Source organism: Microcaecilia unicolor, chromosome 1, assembly GCF_901765095.1.
Source record: "Microcaecilia unicolor chromosome 1, aMicUni1.1, whole genome shotgun sequence".
In the NCBI taxonomy this organism is placed as follows: domain Eukaryota; kingdom Metazoa; phylum Chordata; class Amphibia; order Gymnophiona; family Siphonopidae; genus Microcaecilia; species Microcaecilia unicolor.
Genome location: NC_044031.1, coordinates 763,751,894 through 763,771,414, shown reverse-complemented (window position 1 = coordinate 763,771,414; position 19,521 = coordinate 763,751,894). Strand labels below are relative to the sequence as shown.

Sequence of the window (19,521 nt, the reverse complement as noted above, 5' to 3'; positions counted from 1 at the left end):
TATATATATATATATATATATATATATATATATAAAATAAAAGGACCAACTGGGAGTCAGAGTGAGCCCTAGTAAATGTATTCTAAAGTGTTCAGAAGCATCTGAATTTGATATGTTAGATGAGAAATAGGAGATTTTTGAAGATGTTGCCAGTTATTAGAATTAATCCCACCACAAAGATATTTGTTTGCGGATTTTGGAATATGTTTCATTTTGCTTTAGTTCTAAAACAGAAGTACTAGCAAAGAAGAGAATCAAAGAAAACTCAAAGGGTGAAGGGAGAATTGTGCTGTTCTAACCCTTATTGGAACCCCATGCAGGCATAGCATGGATACAGATGAACAATTGAAAAGTGAACTGAGGATGGAAAATGTTTTAGAAACAAGGTATATGATCTTTGTAATGTCATTAATACTGTGATGTGCATTGTGGTTTTTTTGTTTGTTTGTTTTGTTTTTGTAGGAGATCAAGTCTGCAAATAAAATAGCAAAAAGGTATTCCTCCATTCCCCAGATGTGGTCTAGATGCCTACTTCGTCATTGTTATGGCCTGTGGTTTATCTGCCTTCCTGCCTATGTAAAAGTGTGCCATTCAAAAGTCAGGGCTCTGCAAACTGCCTATGAAGTGCTGCGAAAAATGCACATCAAGAAAATAGATTCACCTGATGAGGTATCATAATAATGTTGTATAATTGCATTATTTTATCTTAGGTTTAGATGTCACAAAATACTTCTGTTGTTTGGAGGGGTTGGCCCAGCTAGATCCTTCTGTTCCAATATTGACTGGGATGTGGTGTCATGAGTTTTCTTTTTAGACTTATGCAGCTAGGCCTCCCGTGTTTTTTTTTATTGTTCTTTCTTGTAAGCAACACTGGGAATATTTTAAGATAGCAGATATACTGGCTAATGTCATTAGTTGGAGACCTTGTCAATAAATGGAGATATGTTTTTAATTTATTTTAGCATTTACATAGCCCTTTAATCTGAAGCTGTGTGCATGTACTACAAAATGAGTAAGAGATTTTCCAAGCACAATTTTAAACTGTTTTATGAGGTTGTTTTGCCAGCTCTGGGCTGTACAGTCTGTGTTGAATGCGACCCTAACAATGGGATCGTATGCATAATGTGGGAGGGAAAAGCCTTTTCTGAGAACAAGCAGGATATGCAGTCCTTGCACATTACAGACATCATTGGACAGAACCCTTTTCTGAGCAATAACTACCACATTTTTAGAGCTTGCTGCCATACTTTACTGAACATTTGCAGGATATTCTGCATCAATGGTTGTATCATCCTCCTTCATGTTTTTCCCAGCCATAATGTTTTCTTCATATGATGAAATTAGAATAGGTACAGAGAAGGCGACAAAAATGATAAAGGGGATGGGATGACGTCCCTGTGAGGAAAGGCTAAAGTGGCTAGGGCTCTTCAGCTTGGAGAAGAGGTGGCTAAAGGGAGATACTATAGAGGTCTATAAACAACTGAGTGGAGTGGAACAGGTAAAGGTAAATCGCTTGTTTACTCTTTCCAAAAATACTAGGATTAGGGGACACAATGAAACTAAGTAGTAAAATTAAAACAAACCGGAGAAAATATTTCTTCACTCAACGTGTAATTAAACTCTGGAATTCGTTGCCAGAGAATGTGGTAAAAGCAGTTAGCTTACTAGGGTTTAAAAAAGAATCCTAAAAGAAAAATGCATGAGCCACTATTAAGATAGACTTGTGAAAATCCACTGTTTATTTCTAGGATAAGAAGTGTAAAAACTGTTTTGCTGTTCTGAGATCTTGCCAGGTACTTGTGACCTGGATTGGCGACTGCTGGAGAAGTAAACAGGTAGTGGGAAGTAGATCACGAACTCAAGAGATCAGGACGATAATCATGGGTCTTAAAAAAAATCTTTATTGGTCAAAGACGTGACACAGTACCGTGTTTCGGCCACCGGCCTGCTTCAGGAGTCTTTTATACAAAAACATATATGAAAATGTCCAATATCAGATGTTTCTTGAGCAATGGTACAAAAGGCTGGTCTTGAAAAAGACCTTTGACATGATATCAATAGTATTCAATCTGTGCGTCTAGTTTGCAAGCGGCAACATGCATGTTGGCGCTTGCAAACTAGATGCCGTGTTGCCGCGATGTGGTACTCCAAAAATAAAAGGTGTCGCACAATCATTAGCTAAAAAAGGTGGGATTGCTCTTGAATAGAAGCAATATCTTGCATAAATAATGGTGCTGAACTGAGGAAATATTGACATAGGAATGCTGGACATCATGCCGTCTCCTCAGTCAAACCTCCTTGGAGATTCTCCATAGGCCTGCTCTGGGGCTTTCCCTCCTCTGGTTCCTGCTTTCTGCTGTAATTTCCTGTTTCGCGAAACAAGAAATTGCATCAGAAGGTGGAAGTCAGCAGAGGAGGGAAGGCCCCAGAGCAGCCTATGGGGAATCTCCTTGTGGCACAATGGGGAGGAAGGTAAGGGAGGGAAAAACAAAAGAAGGAGGGAGAGAGAAGACGCCGGACCCACGATAATCACGGTTTTTATTTTTTATTGTGAGAGCAAACTTTTTAATGTGGGAAGAAAGTTTTTACCGCTTCCGCAGTACAGTTAAAGGTTTTGCTCTCGCACCCACGGTAAACCTTGGTAAAAAAAAAATTTTTACTGCGGGTCCCCGTGTCATCCTCTGCTCCCACCACATGTGACAATAAATCCCCTGCTCACCACAGCTATACCAGTACCCCTCCGTACAATTTCCAGAGTTTCACTGGCATGTAATACCAATGCAACAGTACCTTATAACCATTCTCAACAATCAGAGCAGAGATTGCAAGTTTTTTAGTTTGTGTCCACACCACCTCCCATTCATTCATCTACAGCAGCCTGCCCAGATCTTTCTCCTATTCTTGCAGTTATTTAAATTTCTGATCTCCTCTCCCATTTAAAATAAGAGCTTGAGTGTTACCATACTGGGACAGGCCAAAGGTCCATCGAGCCCAGTATCCTGTTTTCAGCAGTGACCAATCCAGGTCACAAGTACCTGGCAAGATCTCAGTACAGCAAAACAGTTTTTTTTCCACTTTAAATTTTTATTGTAATAATTCTGTAACAGTCATTTACGCAAAGAGCACATCTTGCTCTCATTTGCCCACGCAGGGGCCATCATTTGCTGGACTATAACATCTTGAACTAGCTTATGAACTATATACATTTCTCCACAACACATGTTATCAAAATAGTCCCATAAACAGTATCCGCTCCCCAAACAGACCGTGCACCCATAATATACACCATCACCTCTCCCATCCACCAACCAAATCCAACCCCTTTGGGACATGCTCTCTCCCCTCCCCCCCAAACCCACCCACCGCCTATAATACTCCATCATCCTAAATGCATGTCAATCGCTGTTGTAATCGAGCCCATCCGCCTTTATGTCGTAGTACCCTCTCCCTGCGGTATGCCGTTAGGCGCTCCATTTGTATTAACTGACCCAGTTTGCATTTCTAATCACCCAATGTCGGGGAGTCTGCCCTCTTCCAATGCTGTGCTATGAGGCACTTAGCTGCTGTCAACCCCCAGTGCAGCCATTTATGCTCCTCCCAAAGATGATCCAATCAACTTTACTAACACTTTCATAACAGCCTGCCAAAAGGGCACCACCCTGGGGTATGTCCACCATATATGTAAAAATGATCCCAATTGTGAATTACACCTCCAGCATAGACCCGAAGTACCTGGGTACATCTAGTGAGAACTTTATACGCATTTTCCTGTACCAAAACAAACACTGGAGCTTTCTGAACCCTCCCACAAATAGCTTCCCAGTCCTGATCGGAAAAACGGCAATTTAAATCTGCTCCCCAAGCCCCCTGAAAGCTAAATGGTCTGGGATCCCATCCCCGAAAAAATGTATATATCACTGATATAGGTCTGGGCAACCTCCTCAATAAAAGCCACAGGTTTTCCATACTTTCCATCTCTTGAGTGTTCTCCCCCCTCCAACCTAATGTCCCCACAAAATGTTGTATCTGCAAATAAGAAAACATATCCCCCCCCCCAGGTAGGCCATACCTGGAGCGCAGCATCGCAAAACTCTCCACTCTACCCCCCTGCAGCACAGCTGAGAAACTCAATATACCCACCTGTTCCCACCTCACAAATGTAGCGTTTTCTTTCCCAGCCCCAATTTCAGTTCCCATCGCAAGGGTGCAAGTGTAGATACCCTGTCCACCTGTCCCCATTTCCTCCGCACTTCTCCCCACAGTTCCACCATATGTCTCACAAACGGATTTTGTATCCAAGCTAAAATCACTCCCGTGCCTTCAGTAGTCCACAAATAGGAACTCAATGGTCTATGAGGGCTATATGACAGCTCCACCTGGCTAGCTGGCTTTTTTTTCCCCTCTCCCAATCCAGAATCATCCGCAGTTGAGAAGCATAATAATACCACTCAATATTGGGCACCGCCCTGCCCCCCCTCTCAGGAGCCCCCCACAACACACAACCTGCCAAATGGGGATATCTGCCCTCCCAAATAAACTGTGACAAAAAACCCTGCAGTTGTTTAAGTGTTCGTTTCGGAACCGCCACTGGCAGTGCCTGAAACAAAAATAACAACCTAGGCAGCACATTCATCTTCACTACTGCCATGCGCCCCCACCAAGAAAGCCACAATCCTTTCCGTCGGATTAGCTCCACCCGAATTTGGTCTATGATCTTTCCATAATTGAGATTATACACCCTTCCCAGATCCTTGGGAATCTGAATCCCCAAATACCGAATATAATGCTTTACCCATTTGAAAGCTTATAGTGCTCTCAATCTACTCTCCTCCATATGGGTTACAGAAATTCCCAACAGCTCACTTTTATCCATATTAACCTTTAAGCCAGCATATCTTTCAAACTCCCTAAGGATCTTCAACACCGTAGGTAGCGTCTGCTTAGGATCCACCACATAAAGTAGCACATCATCAGCAAACAAAGCAATACGATGTTCCATCCTCCCAACCCTAATACCCCGAATATCTGGGTGCTGACGTATCATTTCCGCCAAAGGCTCTATGTACAAAGCGAACAGGAGAGGTGGGGAAAAATATGTATATCCCCCATTAATATTAATGCATGCCTTCGGAGCTGCATAGAGGGCCTCCAGCCAAGCACCAAAATTCTCTGCCCATCCGATTCAGGATTTCTCGTAAAACCCCCCTACTGACCCTATCAAAGGCCTTTTCTGCGTCTATAGCCAACATAGCTGTGCTAGACCGGGATCTCTGCGCCTCCCATATTAAATGGAGAGTACGCCTTTTGTTATAAGTGACTTGTCGCTTGGGGATAAACCCAGATTGATCTACATGAATCAGTTTCGGCAGTACACTTGCCAACCTGTTAGCCAGGATCTTGGCCACTATTTTTGCATCCACATTCGAGAGTGAAATAGGCCTATAGGAACTACAAACAGTGGGGTCTTTCCCCGGCTTAAAAGGACTGTTACCTCCGCCTCAGACATGGATACCGGGAGGCCGTTACCCTCCAAAACTCCATTACCCACTCGCACCAATAGATCGCCAAGCTCTTCTACAAAGCACTTATAAAACCTCGCCGTGTACCCATCTAATCCCGGTGCCTTTCCATTAGGGAGCCGTTTTATCACTCCCTGTACCTCCCCTATTCTAATAGGTTCCCCAAGTTGAGCTCTTTCAGACTCATCCAATCAGTGTAATGGAACCCGGTCCAAATAGCAAGCTATATCTGCAGCCGATGTACCTGCAGAAGCACTATATAAATCTTGATAATATTTCACAAAACATTTTCCAATATCTAAATCAGTATAGTGCCATCCTCCTGGGAGGGGGGACTAGTGCTGGGCAGACTTATACAGTCTGTGCCGGGGCTGGTGGTTGGGCGGCGGGGATAGTGCTGGGCAGACTTATATGGTCTGTGCCAGAGCCGGTGGTGGGTGGCAGGGATAGTGCTGGGCAGACTTATACGGTCTGTGCCAGATCTGGTGGTTGGGAGGCGGGGATAGTGCTGGGCAGACTTATACGGTCTGTGCCAGAGCTGGTGGTTGGGAGGCGGGGTTGGTGGTTGGGAGGCGGGGATAGGGCTGGCCAGACTTATACGGTCTGTGCACTGAAGAGGACAGTACAGATAAAAAAAGTAGCACATATGAATTTATCTTCTTGGGCAGACTGGATGGACCGTGCAGGTCTTTTTCTGCCGTCATCTACTATGTTACTATGTATGTTAAGGGAGCGCCCTCTCTTCGCCCATAAATAACGGGCCAACATTGCACTGGATTTATTGTCAAACTCAAAACACTGCTGTTTTAATTTAGTTCTCATAAAATCCACGTCCACCATCTGCAATTGTGCTATTTCCCCTCTCACTTGCTTAAGGTCTTCTGATATCTGTTGCCTAGGGTGTCTTGTGCAACTTTTCTAAACTCACTAACCTTATATGCAAAGTCAGCGAGTATTGCCCTCTTTTCCTTTTCTTGCGTGCCCCCCATTTAATCAAGGCACCCCTCACCACTACCTTCAACGCATCCCATAGCACCCCATCAGTTACTTCCCCATTATCATTAAAGTGACATAATTCTTGAATATTAAGCTTAATATCTTCTCGCACTTTCTTATCTCCCAGCACTGACTCATTAAGTCTCCAGACTCCCTGCCGCCTGCATTGACTCAGCCCCGTTAATTTAATCCACATTGGTGCATGATCCGCAACACAAATATTCAAATATTTGAAAGGTGTTAATCCGCAAACGAATCTTTTCCGGAGATGGGAGGGCGGTAGAACGAGAGGACATGAAATGAGATTGAAGGGGGGCAGACTCAAAAAAGATGTCAGGAAGTATTTTTTCACGGAGAGGGTGGTGGACGCTTGGAATGCCCTCCCGCGGGAGGTGGTGGAGATGAAAATGGTAACGGAGTTCAAACATGCGTGGGATATGCATAAAGGAATCCTGTGCATAAGGAATGGATCCTCAGAAGTTTAGCTGAAATTGGGTGGTGGAGCAGGTGGGGGGAAGAGGGGTTGGTGGTTGGGAGACTAGGATAGGGGAGGGCAGACTTTACGGTCTGTACCAGAGCCGATGATGGGAGGAGGGACTGGTGGTTGGGAGGCGGGAAATACTGCTGGGCAGTCTTATACGGTCTGTGCCCTTTCTGCCTCGCCTCACCCCATGCTTGGAACAAACTCCCTGAGCCCATACGCCGGGCCCCCTCCCTACCCATCTTCAAATCATTGCTCAAAGCCCACCTCTTCAATGTCGCCTTCGGCACCTAATCACTTCATCTCTTCTCAGGAAATCTCATCTACCCCAACTTGACATTTCGTCTTTTAGATTGTAAGCTCTTCTGAGCAGGGACCGTCCTTATTCGTTAATTTGTATAGCGCTGCGTAACCCTAGTAGCGCTCTAGAAATGTTAAGTAGTAGTAGTATTAGTAAAAGGACAGGTACAAATTCAAGGTAAGGTATACACATATGAGTTTGTCTTGGGCAGACTGGATGGACCATGCAGGTCTTTTTCTGCCGTCATCTACTATGTTACAAATGGTCTCTGTCTCAGCCACCTCCACCATATACCATCCATTGCGGTGCACCCATAACCCATCTATACGGGAATAGGTCTGCACTGCATGTCAGTAGAATGTATAATTTTGCTGCACCCCATGTAGCAACCTCTAATAATCCACCACTTCCAGCCCCTTCATAAATTGCAGCATTGCCTTCCGCCCAGGACCACTCTGCTGCCCTCCTTCTGCCAAATGGTCCAATCTTGGAGTGATTTAGAATCCAGTTCCAAACCTCTATAGAGCCCATTTTTATTATATCCAGGTTGTTTGCCTTGCACCTCCCTCCCCACCCCCCACATGCACGCACACATGCAGACACACACAACTAGAAAATGGCCGGTCACCAGCAAAAACAAGTAATTGGTAATCTTTTCTGGGTTTTTTTTTTGGTTTTTTTTGGAAGACAATCAGTAGCTAGAGATTCCTGTGTGCAAGGATTGCATGTCTTGCTTTTCCTTGGATAAAGTGTATGGGTCAAGACTACAACCGGATCAGAACCACTGACCTGGGTGACCCAGTTCTTCCTCATACACCTCCACAGCTGCACCTTGGGGTATCACTGGCTTGAAAAAAAGTCAGGAAAAGAAAACAACAAACAAGAAAACCTTCTCATGTTAGTAAAGTTTATTCTTACACAAAATTAGGAAAAATTAGTTTTTGTAGCAAAATAAAGCAAGGGAAATGGGATGCACAGTGAAAGGGTAAAGCCAGCTCGGCAAAACACCTATCACAACTGTTAGCTTCCCAACAGCAGTGAGGTTTTCAGTGCTCCCCGAGCCAAATCTTCATTATATACTATCTTTTTCTCAGTTCAGAGTGAAAGACACCAGTTCTGACTGGTTCTGCAATCTGTCATTGTCTTGCATATTTGGAAAAAAAAGGTACATAAAGTTTCTTGTTTTCCTGTTGTCCTGATTGCATACATTCTTGTTACCTTGTTAACTCACTTCATACCAAGAAAGAAGTTTATATTCTTACATGTAATAAATGATGTTTCTTTCTCCAGTTCTTCAGGCTGCTCCCAGTTTACTCTGATCTCTGCCTCAAACTCCTCTCATCCCCTTTCAAAGCTAATTAGCTGATGGACCCTTGCATCCCCTTTCCTCACATATGACCTTTCAGATCACAGGTGTCATAGACAGTAGTGTTCCTCTCACAGGAAGAAAGGAGGGGGTGGAGAGGGTGCTTTTTGGTGCCTTCTGCTGAATATTCCTTCCATTTGGCTTAATTGTACAGTAAGGTTCAATCACACAGTAAAAGAAGTGAAATAGCCACTTCTCTGCCTGTATATAATTAACCCTTTGATCTACACACTACCAGCACACACCAAACCCCACATGACCACCATGATGCAGAATGTCTTGCATGTTCTCAGTTAGCTAGTCAGAAAAAGCTAGATGCTTGGTAGTCACTGTGCTTATTGAGCTGCGTCTGTCTTTGCACATGAGGACTTATATCCTGCTGTCATTGGAGAATACCTGTTATCTGTTAAGCAGCTGTGTTTTCTCTGCTGAGTCATTTACACATCTGGTGGTGCATTTTTCTTTGCCTTCCAGGCAAATATTGTCTGTAAATGACCTTTCTTAGCCCCCAGGATCTTTTGTGCTTGGAACCTAGGCAAGTATTTATTTATTTATTTGTTACATTTGTATCCCACATTTTCTCACCTATTTGCAGGCTTACATAGTACTGTAAAGGTGTTCGCCAAGTCCGGTAGAGAAACAAATACATGGTGATGTTGTGGTCGATTAAGGTTCAGGCACAATGGGGATCGAAGAGAGGAGAGGTTATATGGTGTCCATTACAAGCTTTGGTTTTGCTGTGTTGCAGAGTGTAGGCATTTATGTTGGGTTGGTAGGGTATGCCTTTTTGAACAGGTTGGTTTTTAGTGATTTCCTGAAGTTTAGAGGGCCGTAGGTTGTTTTCACAGCTTTTGGCAGTGAGTTCCATACTTGTGTGCTTATAAAGGAGAAGCTTTGTATTTGAGTCCTTTGCAGTTTGGGTAGTGGAGGTTTAGGTATGTTCGTGATGATCTGGTTGTGTTTCTGGTTGGTAGATCTATGAGGTCTGTCATGTAGCCTGGGACTTCACCGTAGATAATTTTGTGGACCAGGGTGCAGATTTTGAAGGTAATACGTTCTTTGATTGGGAGCCAATGCAGTTTTACTCGGAAGGGTTTGGCACTTTCGAATCGTGTTTTACCAAATATCAGCCTGGCTGCTGTGTTTTGAGCGGTCTGGAGTTTCTTTGAGAGTTGTTCTTTACATCCCGCATAGATTCCATTGCAATAGTCTGCATGGCTTAGTGCCATTGATTGTATTAGGTTACGGAATATTTCCCTCGGGAAGAAAGGTTTTACGCGTTTAAGTTTCCACATTGAGTGGAACATTTTCTTTGTTGTGGAGTTCACTTGGCTCTCAAGTGTAAGGTTGCGGTCGATTGTAACGCCGAGTATTTTCAGGCTAGCTGAGATAGGGGAGGGTGTGGTCTGGGGTGTTTATGGTTGTGGGTTTGTACATATTGTGTTGAGATGAGAGGATGAGGCAGTGTGTTTTGTCAGTGTTCAGTTTCAGTTGAAATGAGTTTGCCCATGAGTCCATAGTGTTCAGACCGTGCTTGATTTCATTGGTGATTTCTGTCAGATCATGTCTGAAGGGGAATGTATATTGTGACATCGTCTGCGTTGATGAATGGGTTGAGACCTTGATTGGATAAGGACTTCGCCAGCGGGATCATCATTATGTTGAAAAGTATTGGTGAAAGTGGTGATCCTTGAGGTACTCTGTAGTCTGCTTTCCACGGTGGTGATATGTTTGAATTTGATTTCACTTGGTATGTTCTGATGGTTAGAAAACCCTTGATCCAGCTGAGTATATTTCCACCAATCCCGATGTAGTCTAGGAGTCTTAGTAGTATATTGTGGTTTACCATGTTGAATGCGCTCGACATGTCGAATTGGAGGAGAAGTATACTTTTACCTGTAGCTATTTCCTGCTTGAATTTGGCCAGGAGAGTGATTAGCACAGTTTCGGTACTATGGAGGGGGCGAAATCCTGATTGTGATTCATTTAGTATGAGGTAGTAAAGGTTATAATGGTTACCAAAGAGGGCAATTTTGAAAAGAATATCATGGATTGCCCGAGTAAGAGGTTACTTGCATCCTATTATGGTAACATAAATGGAGAGGCTAAGGCTCCAGAAGTTGCAGAGTAGAGCCAGGTGTGGATCACTAACCAGGAGGTTGCTAGAGCAAACCAGAAAAAAACACCATGTCCATGGAGCATACTCCACTGGACACACTCAATGCTGTTCTAGTGGGATTTTCTGGGATTGTGTCTCTATTTCTGTTGTCCAAAGGATAGCTATTCTTTGGCTTCTGTCTTGGTTGTGCAGCAGCTAAGGCTCTGCTGCAGGTCACAGGTTCAATCCCTGTTGACCACGACAAAGTATCTGGATGAGATGATCTGACAATACTTGCCCTCCTAAAATAAGACTAAAAGTTCAAAATGCTGCTATAGCTTGAGTTAAAAGGAGGTATTTCTCTGGGAATGTTTGGGTAAATAGAATGCATATATGGGATTTCGAGAAAGCATATATGCTCTCTTGCCCCCACTCAGCCACTTGCACATATAACAGGTCCAAAGTAGGTGAGTTCTTTGCATTACACCCTTCATCTGCTCATATTCAAAGGGAAAAACCCAGATGTTTCCCTTTTAGCCTGGGTATACTATACCAGTTCTCAAATAGCCCACATATTTTATATACAACCCAGACTATTGAAAATGTCCTCAAAATGTTTAAAGATTTAAATTATCAACAGATTTGCATTTCAAATTTTGTTTAATACAGCTTTGGTGTAGCCAATGGCAAAATCATTCAGTTGCAGCTATGTTTAAGTTCAGGGGGAAAAATCAATAAAATTTCAGAAAGGAAAAATGTTTTTTAAGGGATAAAAATGTAAATCTAAAAATTTCTTAAGTATACTATACTTTTTTTTCCCCCAACGAGTCTAATACTGAATCTATCTAATTATTCAGGTCTGCTATCGTGTCTTGATGCAGCTTTGTGGACAATATGGGCAACCTGTTCTAGCTGTACGTGTCCTTTTTGAAATGAAAAAAGCTGGTGTACAACCAAATGCCATTACTTATGGTTACTATAATAAGGTGAGTGCATGTATGTAAAGTAGTAAATTGTATACTCTTCACTGGTATCAGAGTGGTAGGTTGCAGAAATGTGTGTGTACTGAGCTTATGTAATTCACTCTTTGGGAGTCAATTATAATTACATAAAAACATATAATTGTGATTTTATGGGGATAGATTTTTTTTTCTTTAAGTAAAACTTATGACTTCTACAATCAAGTAACTGAACATTATTTTCTAATCATTAGTGTCAGTCTGTGAGCCCTTGTGCCTTGATTCCACACCTTAGCTGAGTCCAACTCCGGTGTCGGAAGGCGGCCGGACAACTCCAAAACTTCACCTGGAAAGGCCGCCGTTCCCTGGAAGTTGAGCCTCCAGGTGCAGGCGGTCTACAGGGCTTTTGGAACCACGCGGGGTTGTCGCCCAGGAAAGACACGGGTGGAAAACGGATACCCAGAAGGAGGTAGTCAGGATCTGATCAGGGCAGGCAGCAAACAAGCAATAATCAGGATCCGGTCCGAGGTCATGGCAGGCAGCAAACAAGCTATGGTCAGGATTCGGTCCGAGGGCAGGCAGCAAACAGGCAGTGGTCAGGTCTGGTCCAAGGTCCAGGTAGGCGACAAGCAAACAACAGAATCCAAAACAGGCAAAGGTCAAAAATCAGGAGCAAAGCAAGAAGGTCCAACTGCAACTACCCAGCAACTGAATAGAAGCCGAAGCACAGGATGACTGAAGGCAAGGCTTTAAATAGTAAGGCAATCAGAGTCAACCACTCTCAGCTGAATCCAAAATGGCTGCCCCCACAGGAGATCTCTAAGGACCAAATATGGGCTTCCTTCCTGTCCTCGTTACTCTAAGATGGTCTCCAAGGATATGATCTATCCAAGATGGCTGTACCCCTTGAGCTATCCAAGATGGCTACGACTCTTGAGCTATCCAAGATGGCTGTGGCCAATGAGCCAACCAAGATGACAGCTTCCAGAAATAGGAAACAGAAACAGACCCTCCTAAGACTGATCCTTGCCCCTTTCGGACGGAACTGAGGGATGACTTAGCCGGGAGGAGCGTCGAACAGGTGAGGGACGTGGCAAATAGAGCCTAGTAATGTCAATGAAGCAACAAAAACAAGACTTCTGCTTTGCTTTTTCAACCTGAGACAGAACTCTTATCTTGTTTTTGCCCTCCTCTACTGCAATCTGTTGATAAACTGCTGTATTTTAGATGTTGGGAACTGTAAAAGGCCTCTTATGTTTTAACTTTCCCAGAGCTTCAGCAATGCAAAGATCAGCAGCCTGATCATAGAATAACAATCAACTCATTTAAACTGGACAATGTTTTACAAGTAGCCAACCTTTCACCCGTTTACTAAATTTTTGAGAGTCTTCCTCAAGACAAAACTCATTAGAAAGAGAGTTCTAATACAAAGGCACTAAAACTTCCAAAACCCGGGAGGCAATAGAAGGCTTGAAATGACATCTGCAGGGAGGGAAACTCAAAAGCAACATTAGGAAATACTTTTTCTTGTAGAGGATAGTGAATGCCTGTAATGCTGTTCTGTGGGAGGCGGTGAGGACAAAGACATTGACACAATTCAAAAAGGCATAGAATAAACATTAGGGATCAAGGGATCCCTATATGGCAAGATAGCAACGCCGTGTGCTCTGTTCTTTTATTCTATCTGCTGATACCACATTTCTCAACAGCTAAGCATTTTTGTTTATGGCTTCTTTTGGATTGACATGCATTATTTAAATCTCACCAAAGACAAAACTAAGTTTTTGATGATTGGGCAACAAACAGACATAAGATCTTTTCACTTAATTGGTTAATATTTCCTCTTTTTTTTTTTCTTTTTCTTGTCATGGATATTTTTTTGAAGTGATTATAATCTTAAAATTGTTAAAAATAAAAGTTAAAAAAATTTGCATGGTAAAGGTAGGTGCTCAGGTCTGTGCATTGCTCGGCATTCTCATTTTAATACTAATGAGCTCCTTGCAATACAGTTGCATAGGGTTTTCGGTAGTTAATAGCACACATTAGAGTTACTGAAAAACCCCTTTGTGCATTACTTGCTAAGTAACATTTGCTTTAGACCAGTACAACAAGTCTAAAGCAAATGTATAAAGCTTGGTGAGCTTTGTGCAATGGGCACACAACTTGGCACATTGCTGGAAATTACTAGCAGTACCTTACCTTGTGAACTGGATCACCAAGTTGTGGTATATTTGTGACATGGAACGTTTGCACTCAAGAAACAGAATCTTCACAAATGGGAGATCATTTGGACACCCTTTTTATCTGCTAGCTCTTTTTGGTGGTTTTGTTTTGTTTTTCTTTGTCTTTGTATTCTGTCCCCTGCATTCCTTTGAGGGGTTTGGGGATGTGTGGGAGGGGAGAGTTTTTAACAAAAATGTTCCTAAAATAGAAGTTATTACTTTTGGTCTTTCGCTGTTCCTAACGCTCCTGTACTTATCTAACAGTTTATTTATTTATTTATTGCATTTGTATCCCACATTTTCCCACCTCTTTGCAGGCTCAATGTGGCTTATAATACATCAAGAAAGGTGGAAATATATTAGAAAATAGACATTTAGTGTTACAGAAGGATCTTAGGCAACAAGATAATGATAGAACATGATAGTAGTATAACAAGCAGATATTGTAAGACAGTTCTGAATATATGTGGAGGAGTTTTGTTTATTTACATTGGTTGATCTTTGTGGTATGCTTTGTTAAAGAGATGGGTCTTCAGTAGTTTGCGGAAGTTCATTAATTCGTAAATCATTTTTAAGTTGCGCGGCAATGCGTTCCATAACTGTGTGCTCAAGTAGGTAAAGTTTGATGCAAGCATTAGTTTGTATTTTAGACCTTTGCAGTTAGGGAAGTGCAGATTAAGGAATGTGCAGGATGATCTTTTGGCATTCCTGGGTGGTAGGTCTATCAGTTCTGACATGTAGGCTGGTGCATCTCCATGAATGATTTGGTGGACTAGGGAGCATATTTTGAACGTGATGCGTTAAGTGGGAGCCAGTGTAGTTTTTCTCGTAGGGGTTTAGCACTTTCATATTTTGTTTTACCGAATATGAGTCTAGCTGCAGTGGGCTGTCTGAAGTTTCTTGATTATTTGCTCTTTACAGCCAGCGTAGAGTGCGTTGCAGTAGTCTAGTTGCTATGTGTAAGCTTTTTTGTTTATTGAATATCTTGCTGGTTTGTATTTATACTTGTGTTTGAATTTCAATATACTACAGTGCAATCCGCTTAAGTGCAAGGGTATGGGACCAGTACACTAATGGGCCTGTGTGTTCCATAGACTACGTCTGCCTGTTGGTAAAAACTGTCAAAGCATTGACATCCAGTGGCCTCCAAATAGGCGCGCACAGTGTTGAGACTCTCCAGCGCTCTTGCAAAAGTGGCAGGTGGAGGTTGTTGAATTTCGTCAGCATGCGCCTCGCTGCTCATTTCTTCATCTGTTCCATCATCAGCCGTTGTTGCCTGCGTGTAGGCGCATATCTTGACATCAGTGCTGTAATCAGCTGTTTGTAGATCGTAATCAACAGCTACGTAGCGATGAAACTCCTCTTCAGTAACACCGGCTGGGATGTCAATAACCTGTTCATCTGACACATTTCAACAGTTGCATCTGTTTCGTCCCTCTCCACATCCTTAACAAAGCTTGCCCGCTTGTAGCAGTTCACAATGGTTGCCTGTGTAACATGATTGCAGGCTTCTTTCTGCATATGTAGGGAATCCAACAGTGATAGATTACGAGCCAGTTCAACAGCACGTTTATCCTTCCCAGTCTGGTCATCCATAATGCTCATCAGACGACGTAGCACAAGAGCCTGATAGTGTTGCTTGAAATTGGCTATTATGCCCTGATCCATAGGTTGGATCAGAAAAGTAGTGTTTGGTGGCAGGAAGACCACCTTGACGTTAGCCTGACATCATCCCTGTGTGCAGCACAATTATCACAAAGCAACAAAATCTGACGCCTTTGTGCCCGCATTCTAGTGTCTAACTTCTTTAGCCACTGCTTCCAAATTTCCTCAGTCATCCATGAATTTGCGTTAGCCTCGTATGACACAGGAAGTCGTTTAACTTTCTTGAAGCAACGGGGCTGTTTGCTCTTTCCAATGATGAGGTCATAGGCGGTCAGTGGTCCAACTGTTTGGGGAGGCTAAAGGGGGTGGGGTTAGGGGTAGTGCCAGGGATGGGGCTTACATCCATAATTACACAACACACAGAAAAAAAGTAAAAGTAAAATAGTCACAATTAATACCTTTTATTAAATTTAGATATTAGATATGTATCACATGTCAAAGAATAAAGTGGTTGCTCAAAGCATATATTAACCAATGTATACTATTCAAAAATGTTATCAATTATTAAACACTGCTATTTCCATCCATTTCAGTAAGGCCAACACACAATCCCTCAACCACAAACATTATGCACAAACGTGCAAAAACACACTCAGAATCTTACTGTACCATCACAGCACTAACTCCGAGGACTCAAAGAGCAAGAACATTATGCATGAAAAGGCAGCACTGTAAATATTACACTGGGCAGACCTTAATATACCACCCATATGGAAAACACAGACTATCAACAATTTGAAACAAGGGATCATAATATCACATTCCTCATGTACAGCCACAAAACAACCTTTTAGGATGGATAGTGTTCACAATGAGCTCCTTTTATTAATGACCAGTTAGAGATAAGAGTTTTCAATTTTGGCACAGTATAAGTCATCATAAGAACAAAATATAAGAAAACCAATGGACTGCATTAGGGGCTTATAGCCCATTTAGTTATGTTCAAACAAAAGAGATCTGCATGAAACAAAATATTTATTTTTAATTTAACTTATAAAACCTCTCTCTCTGCCCCAATCCAACACTGCCCCACTGTCTTGTCCCACACCACCATCCAACAACTCTCCCCATCTTTCTCTCCTCCCTTCATCATCCACTGCATCATTACCCCTCTGTTTTTCCTCCCTCACCAGTCACCATCATGTCCTATTTCACAAAAAAAAGTCTTAAGAATTGCTGAATGAAGCATCTATATATTTTCATAATCGGGTGACCAGGCAGTACCATGTGTTAATGCATTGCTAAATCTCCTCCTAGGACTCTCGTTTACAACCACCCTCTCCTGTTCAGCAAAGCAAAGCAAAAAGAGCCCAAATATTACTCCTGCTCTTCCCCCCTCCAGCACTTACCAGCTTGCTAGATCCTCTACCTCCCTCCCTGGCTGGATTGGTGACTGACTGAAAAGAGCCGCATGCTGCAACACTCAGGCTCACAGTCACAGCCCCAGGCTCTGCTGCTGGAAAATACGGTGCAGGAAGTTACAGGGGGAGGTTCTGGCAGAGCCGGTAAGATAAGAACTGAGCGGGTTCAGTGGGGGGGGGGGGGAGGTAGACATCAGCAGAAGATACAATTTTGTTAATAGCTGATCCGGGGCTGAGTTCGAGGAGAAGGCAGGTGGGGAAGTTCACAGTTGGGCTGGGGAGGCTTAGCCTCCCCAAGCCTCATATACGGGGTGCCTGTGGACAAGGGGTTTCAACTTCTCACTCCCATCCATATTGCAGCAAAGGAGGATCGTCAGTCGGTCCTTCGACGTTTTACCTCCAATGGTTTCGGCATGTTTGAATGCAAGTGTTCCATCAGGAATTGCTCACCAGTAGAGACCGTTTTCATCAGCATTGAAAATGTCACGAGGTGCAAACGCGTTCAAGATGGTAGGAAGAACTGAAACAACCCAATTTTTAGTACCAAAGTCATCAGCGTCTTGTTTCTCACCATGCTGTTTCTTGAATTTTGTGCTGTTCCTCTCCTTCCATCTCTCCAACCATCCAACAGTGGCTTTGAATTCAGTTAGTCCAAGACTTTCAGCTAGCTGGTTAGCTTTCTCCATAAGCAGTGGACCACCGACAGGAAACTGTCTGCTCCTGACTCGAGAAAACCACCAAAGAAGAGCATCTTTTACCTCCTCAGCTTTTCCCACCCGTTTTTGTTTCCGTTGTGGATTTATATTGTTTTGCCAGTCTTCCAGAAGCTGGTCTTTCTGCTTCAAGACACGTGACATTTGACTGGGATTCACACCATATTGTTTAGCAATAGATGCTTGACTTTGTTTTCTAATTTTTTAAGAACTTCTATTCGTTCAGCCAGTGTTAAAGTCTTACAGTTCCGCCGCCACGACAATGACGACGACCCCAGTGTACACTCTTAACAACATTTTTTCGCTTATTCTGCCTGTGGCAGTTAAAGGGGCAGTAAATTTGAAATCTCATTGGTTGTCACGCGCCAATCGGCTTCCATATTCCGTCCGCGCGCTTATGCGGAGTCTTTCCTGAAGAGGAGCGGTCTTAAACCATGCATATAAGTGAATCTTGCTCGGCTCAGTGGTGCGCTGAATCGAAGTTTGTCCCCATAGAAATTGATGGTGCCAAAAACGGGACCGAAGTACGACATGCAGTTAAACAGAGCATGTGCTTATCCGACGTGCACTTAAATGGAGTGCACTGTACTTCTAAAATTTAAAAAAAAAAATGACACCTGCAAACCTGAAGGTTATTCAAGTGGTGTACATTCAGGTACAGTAGGCAATTTTCTGTTCCTGGAGGGATGATAAAAAAGTTACAGTGGGATTTGAACCTGTATTCCTTGGTTTACAGTCCACTACATTAAACACCAGGCTACTCCTCTGTTCTGCAAGGATACTGGTATGGCCATTTTCATAAGAATGCTGCCAGACAGACATCCCTGTGGCTTGTTTTTCCCCGTTTATAATTTAAATGTTTCAGTTTGTAAAATGGTTGTTGAGGATGTACATCTCCAGTGTAAGGATGTCCTTCTCACGTATCAGAGAACAGGAAATCTGGGCATCCTTCCTGTTCAAAAATTGCTGTGAGGTGGTCCTTTTCTTCCTTTGGATGTTATGAGCAGGATGTCTCAATTCTGACTTGGATGCTCTTTTGAAAATGCCCCTCCACGTATTTTTTTAAACCCTCTATGTGTGAAAAGTGAGACGAAAGGTTATCTTGTTCATATATATCTGACATTGTGTTAAAATAAAGAAATTATTGGAAGAAGTACTTAAAATCATAACTGTATTAACACAAAATTAATGAATCACCTTTAAAATCTGCTCACTGGTTCATAAAATAATCCATGGTGTAGCTCTGGAATATATGTCTGACTTGATCGACCTACCAACGACAAACATCAAAATCGGCAAGAACATACCTAAATCTGCACTTCCCAAGATGTAGAGGACTCAAATACAAATCAACATATGCATCCCGCTTTTCCTACATTAGCACAAAACTGTGGAACACTACCAAAAACCTTGAAAAACACGAATTGGCACCTAAACTTCTGGAAAGGCCTAAAAACTCACCTGTTTAAAAAGGCATACCACACCAATCCAACATAAATGCCCAATCTCTGCAACACAACTTAACTAATGCACGGTTCAACCAGGACACGTATCTTCTGTTGCACAATCCCCCAATGTGGTTGCACCACATTAGCTTTATCTAACTATTTAACCACAACGTCACTTACATCACTTTGTATTTGTCTACACCGGCGTCCGCAAATGCCTCTCTGGAACTATGTAAGCCATATTGAGCCTACAAATGAGTGGGAAAATGTGAGATACAAATAAATAAATAAAATTGGATTGTCCCCTTCAATTTGGACCTGTGTCACCCTGGGATTAAGTATTGGATATGTGAAGATTTGAAATACTGCCTATGGAAAATCTGTCTGTTTCC

General features: G+C 42.7%; 1 protein-coding gene across 1 annotated transcript in view; it reads left to right on the top strand.

The window, feature by feature from the left end:
- Positions 1 to 19,521, top strand: part of DENND4A (DENN domain containing 4A) — a 576,041-nt gene that overhangs the window by 310,653 nt on the left and 245,867 nt on the right. The window contains 2 exon segments of the mRNA XM_030189785.1: positions 463 to 669; positions 11,619 to 11,747. Coding sequence (XP_030045645.1) covers positions 463 to 669; positions 11,619 to 11,747 — 336 coding nt within the window.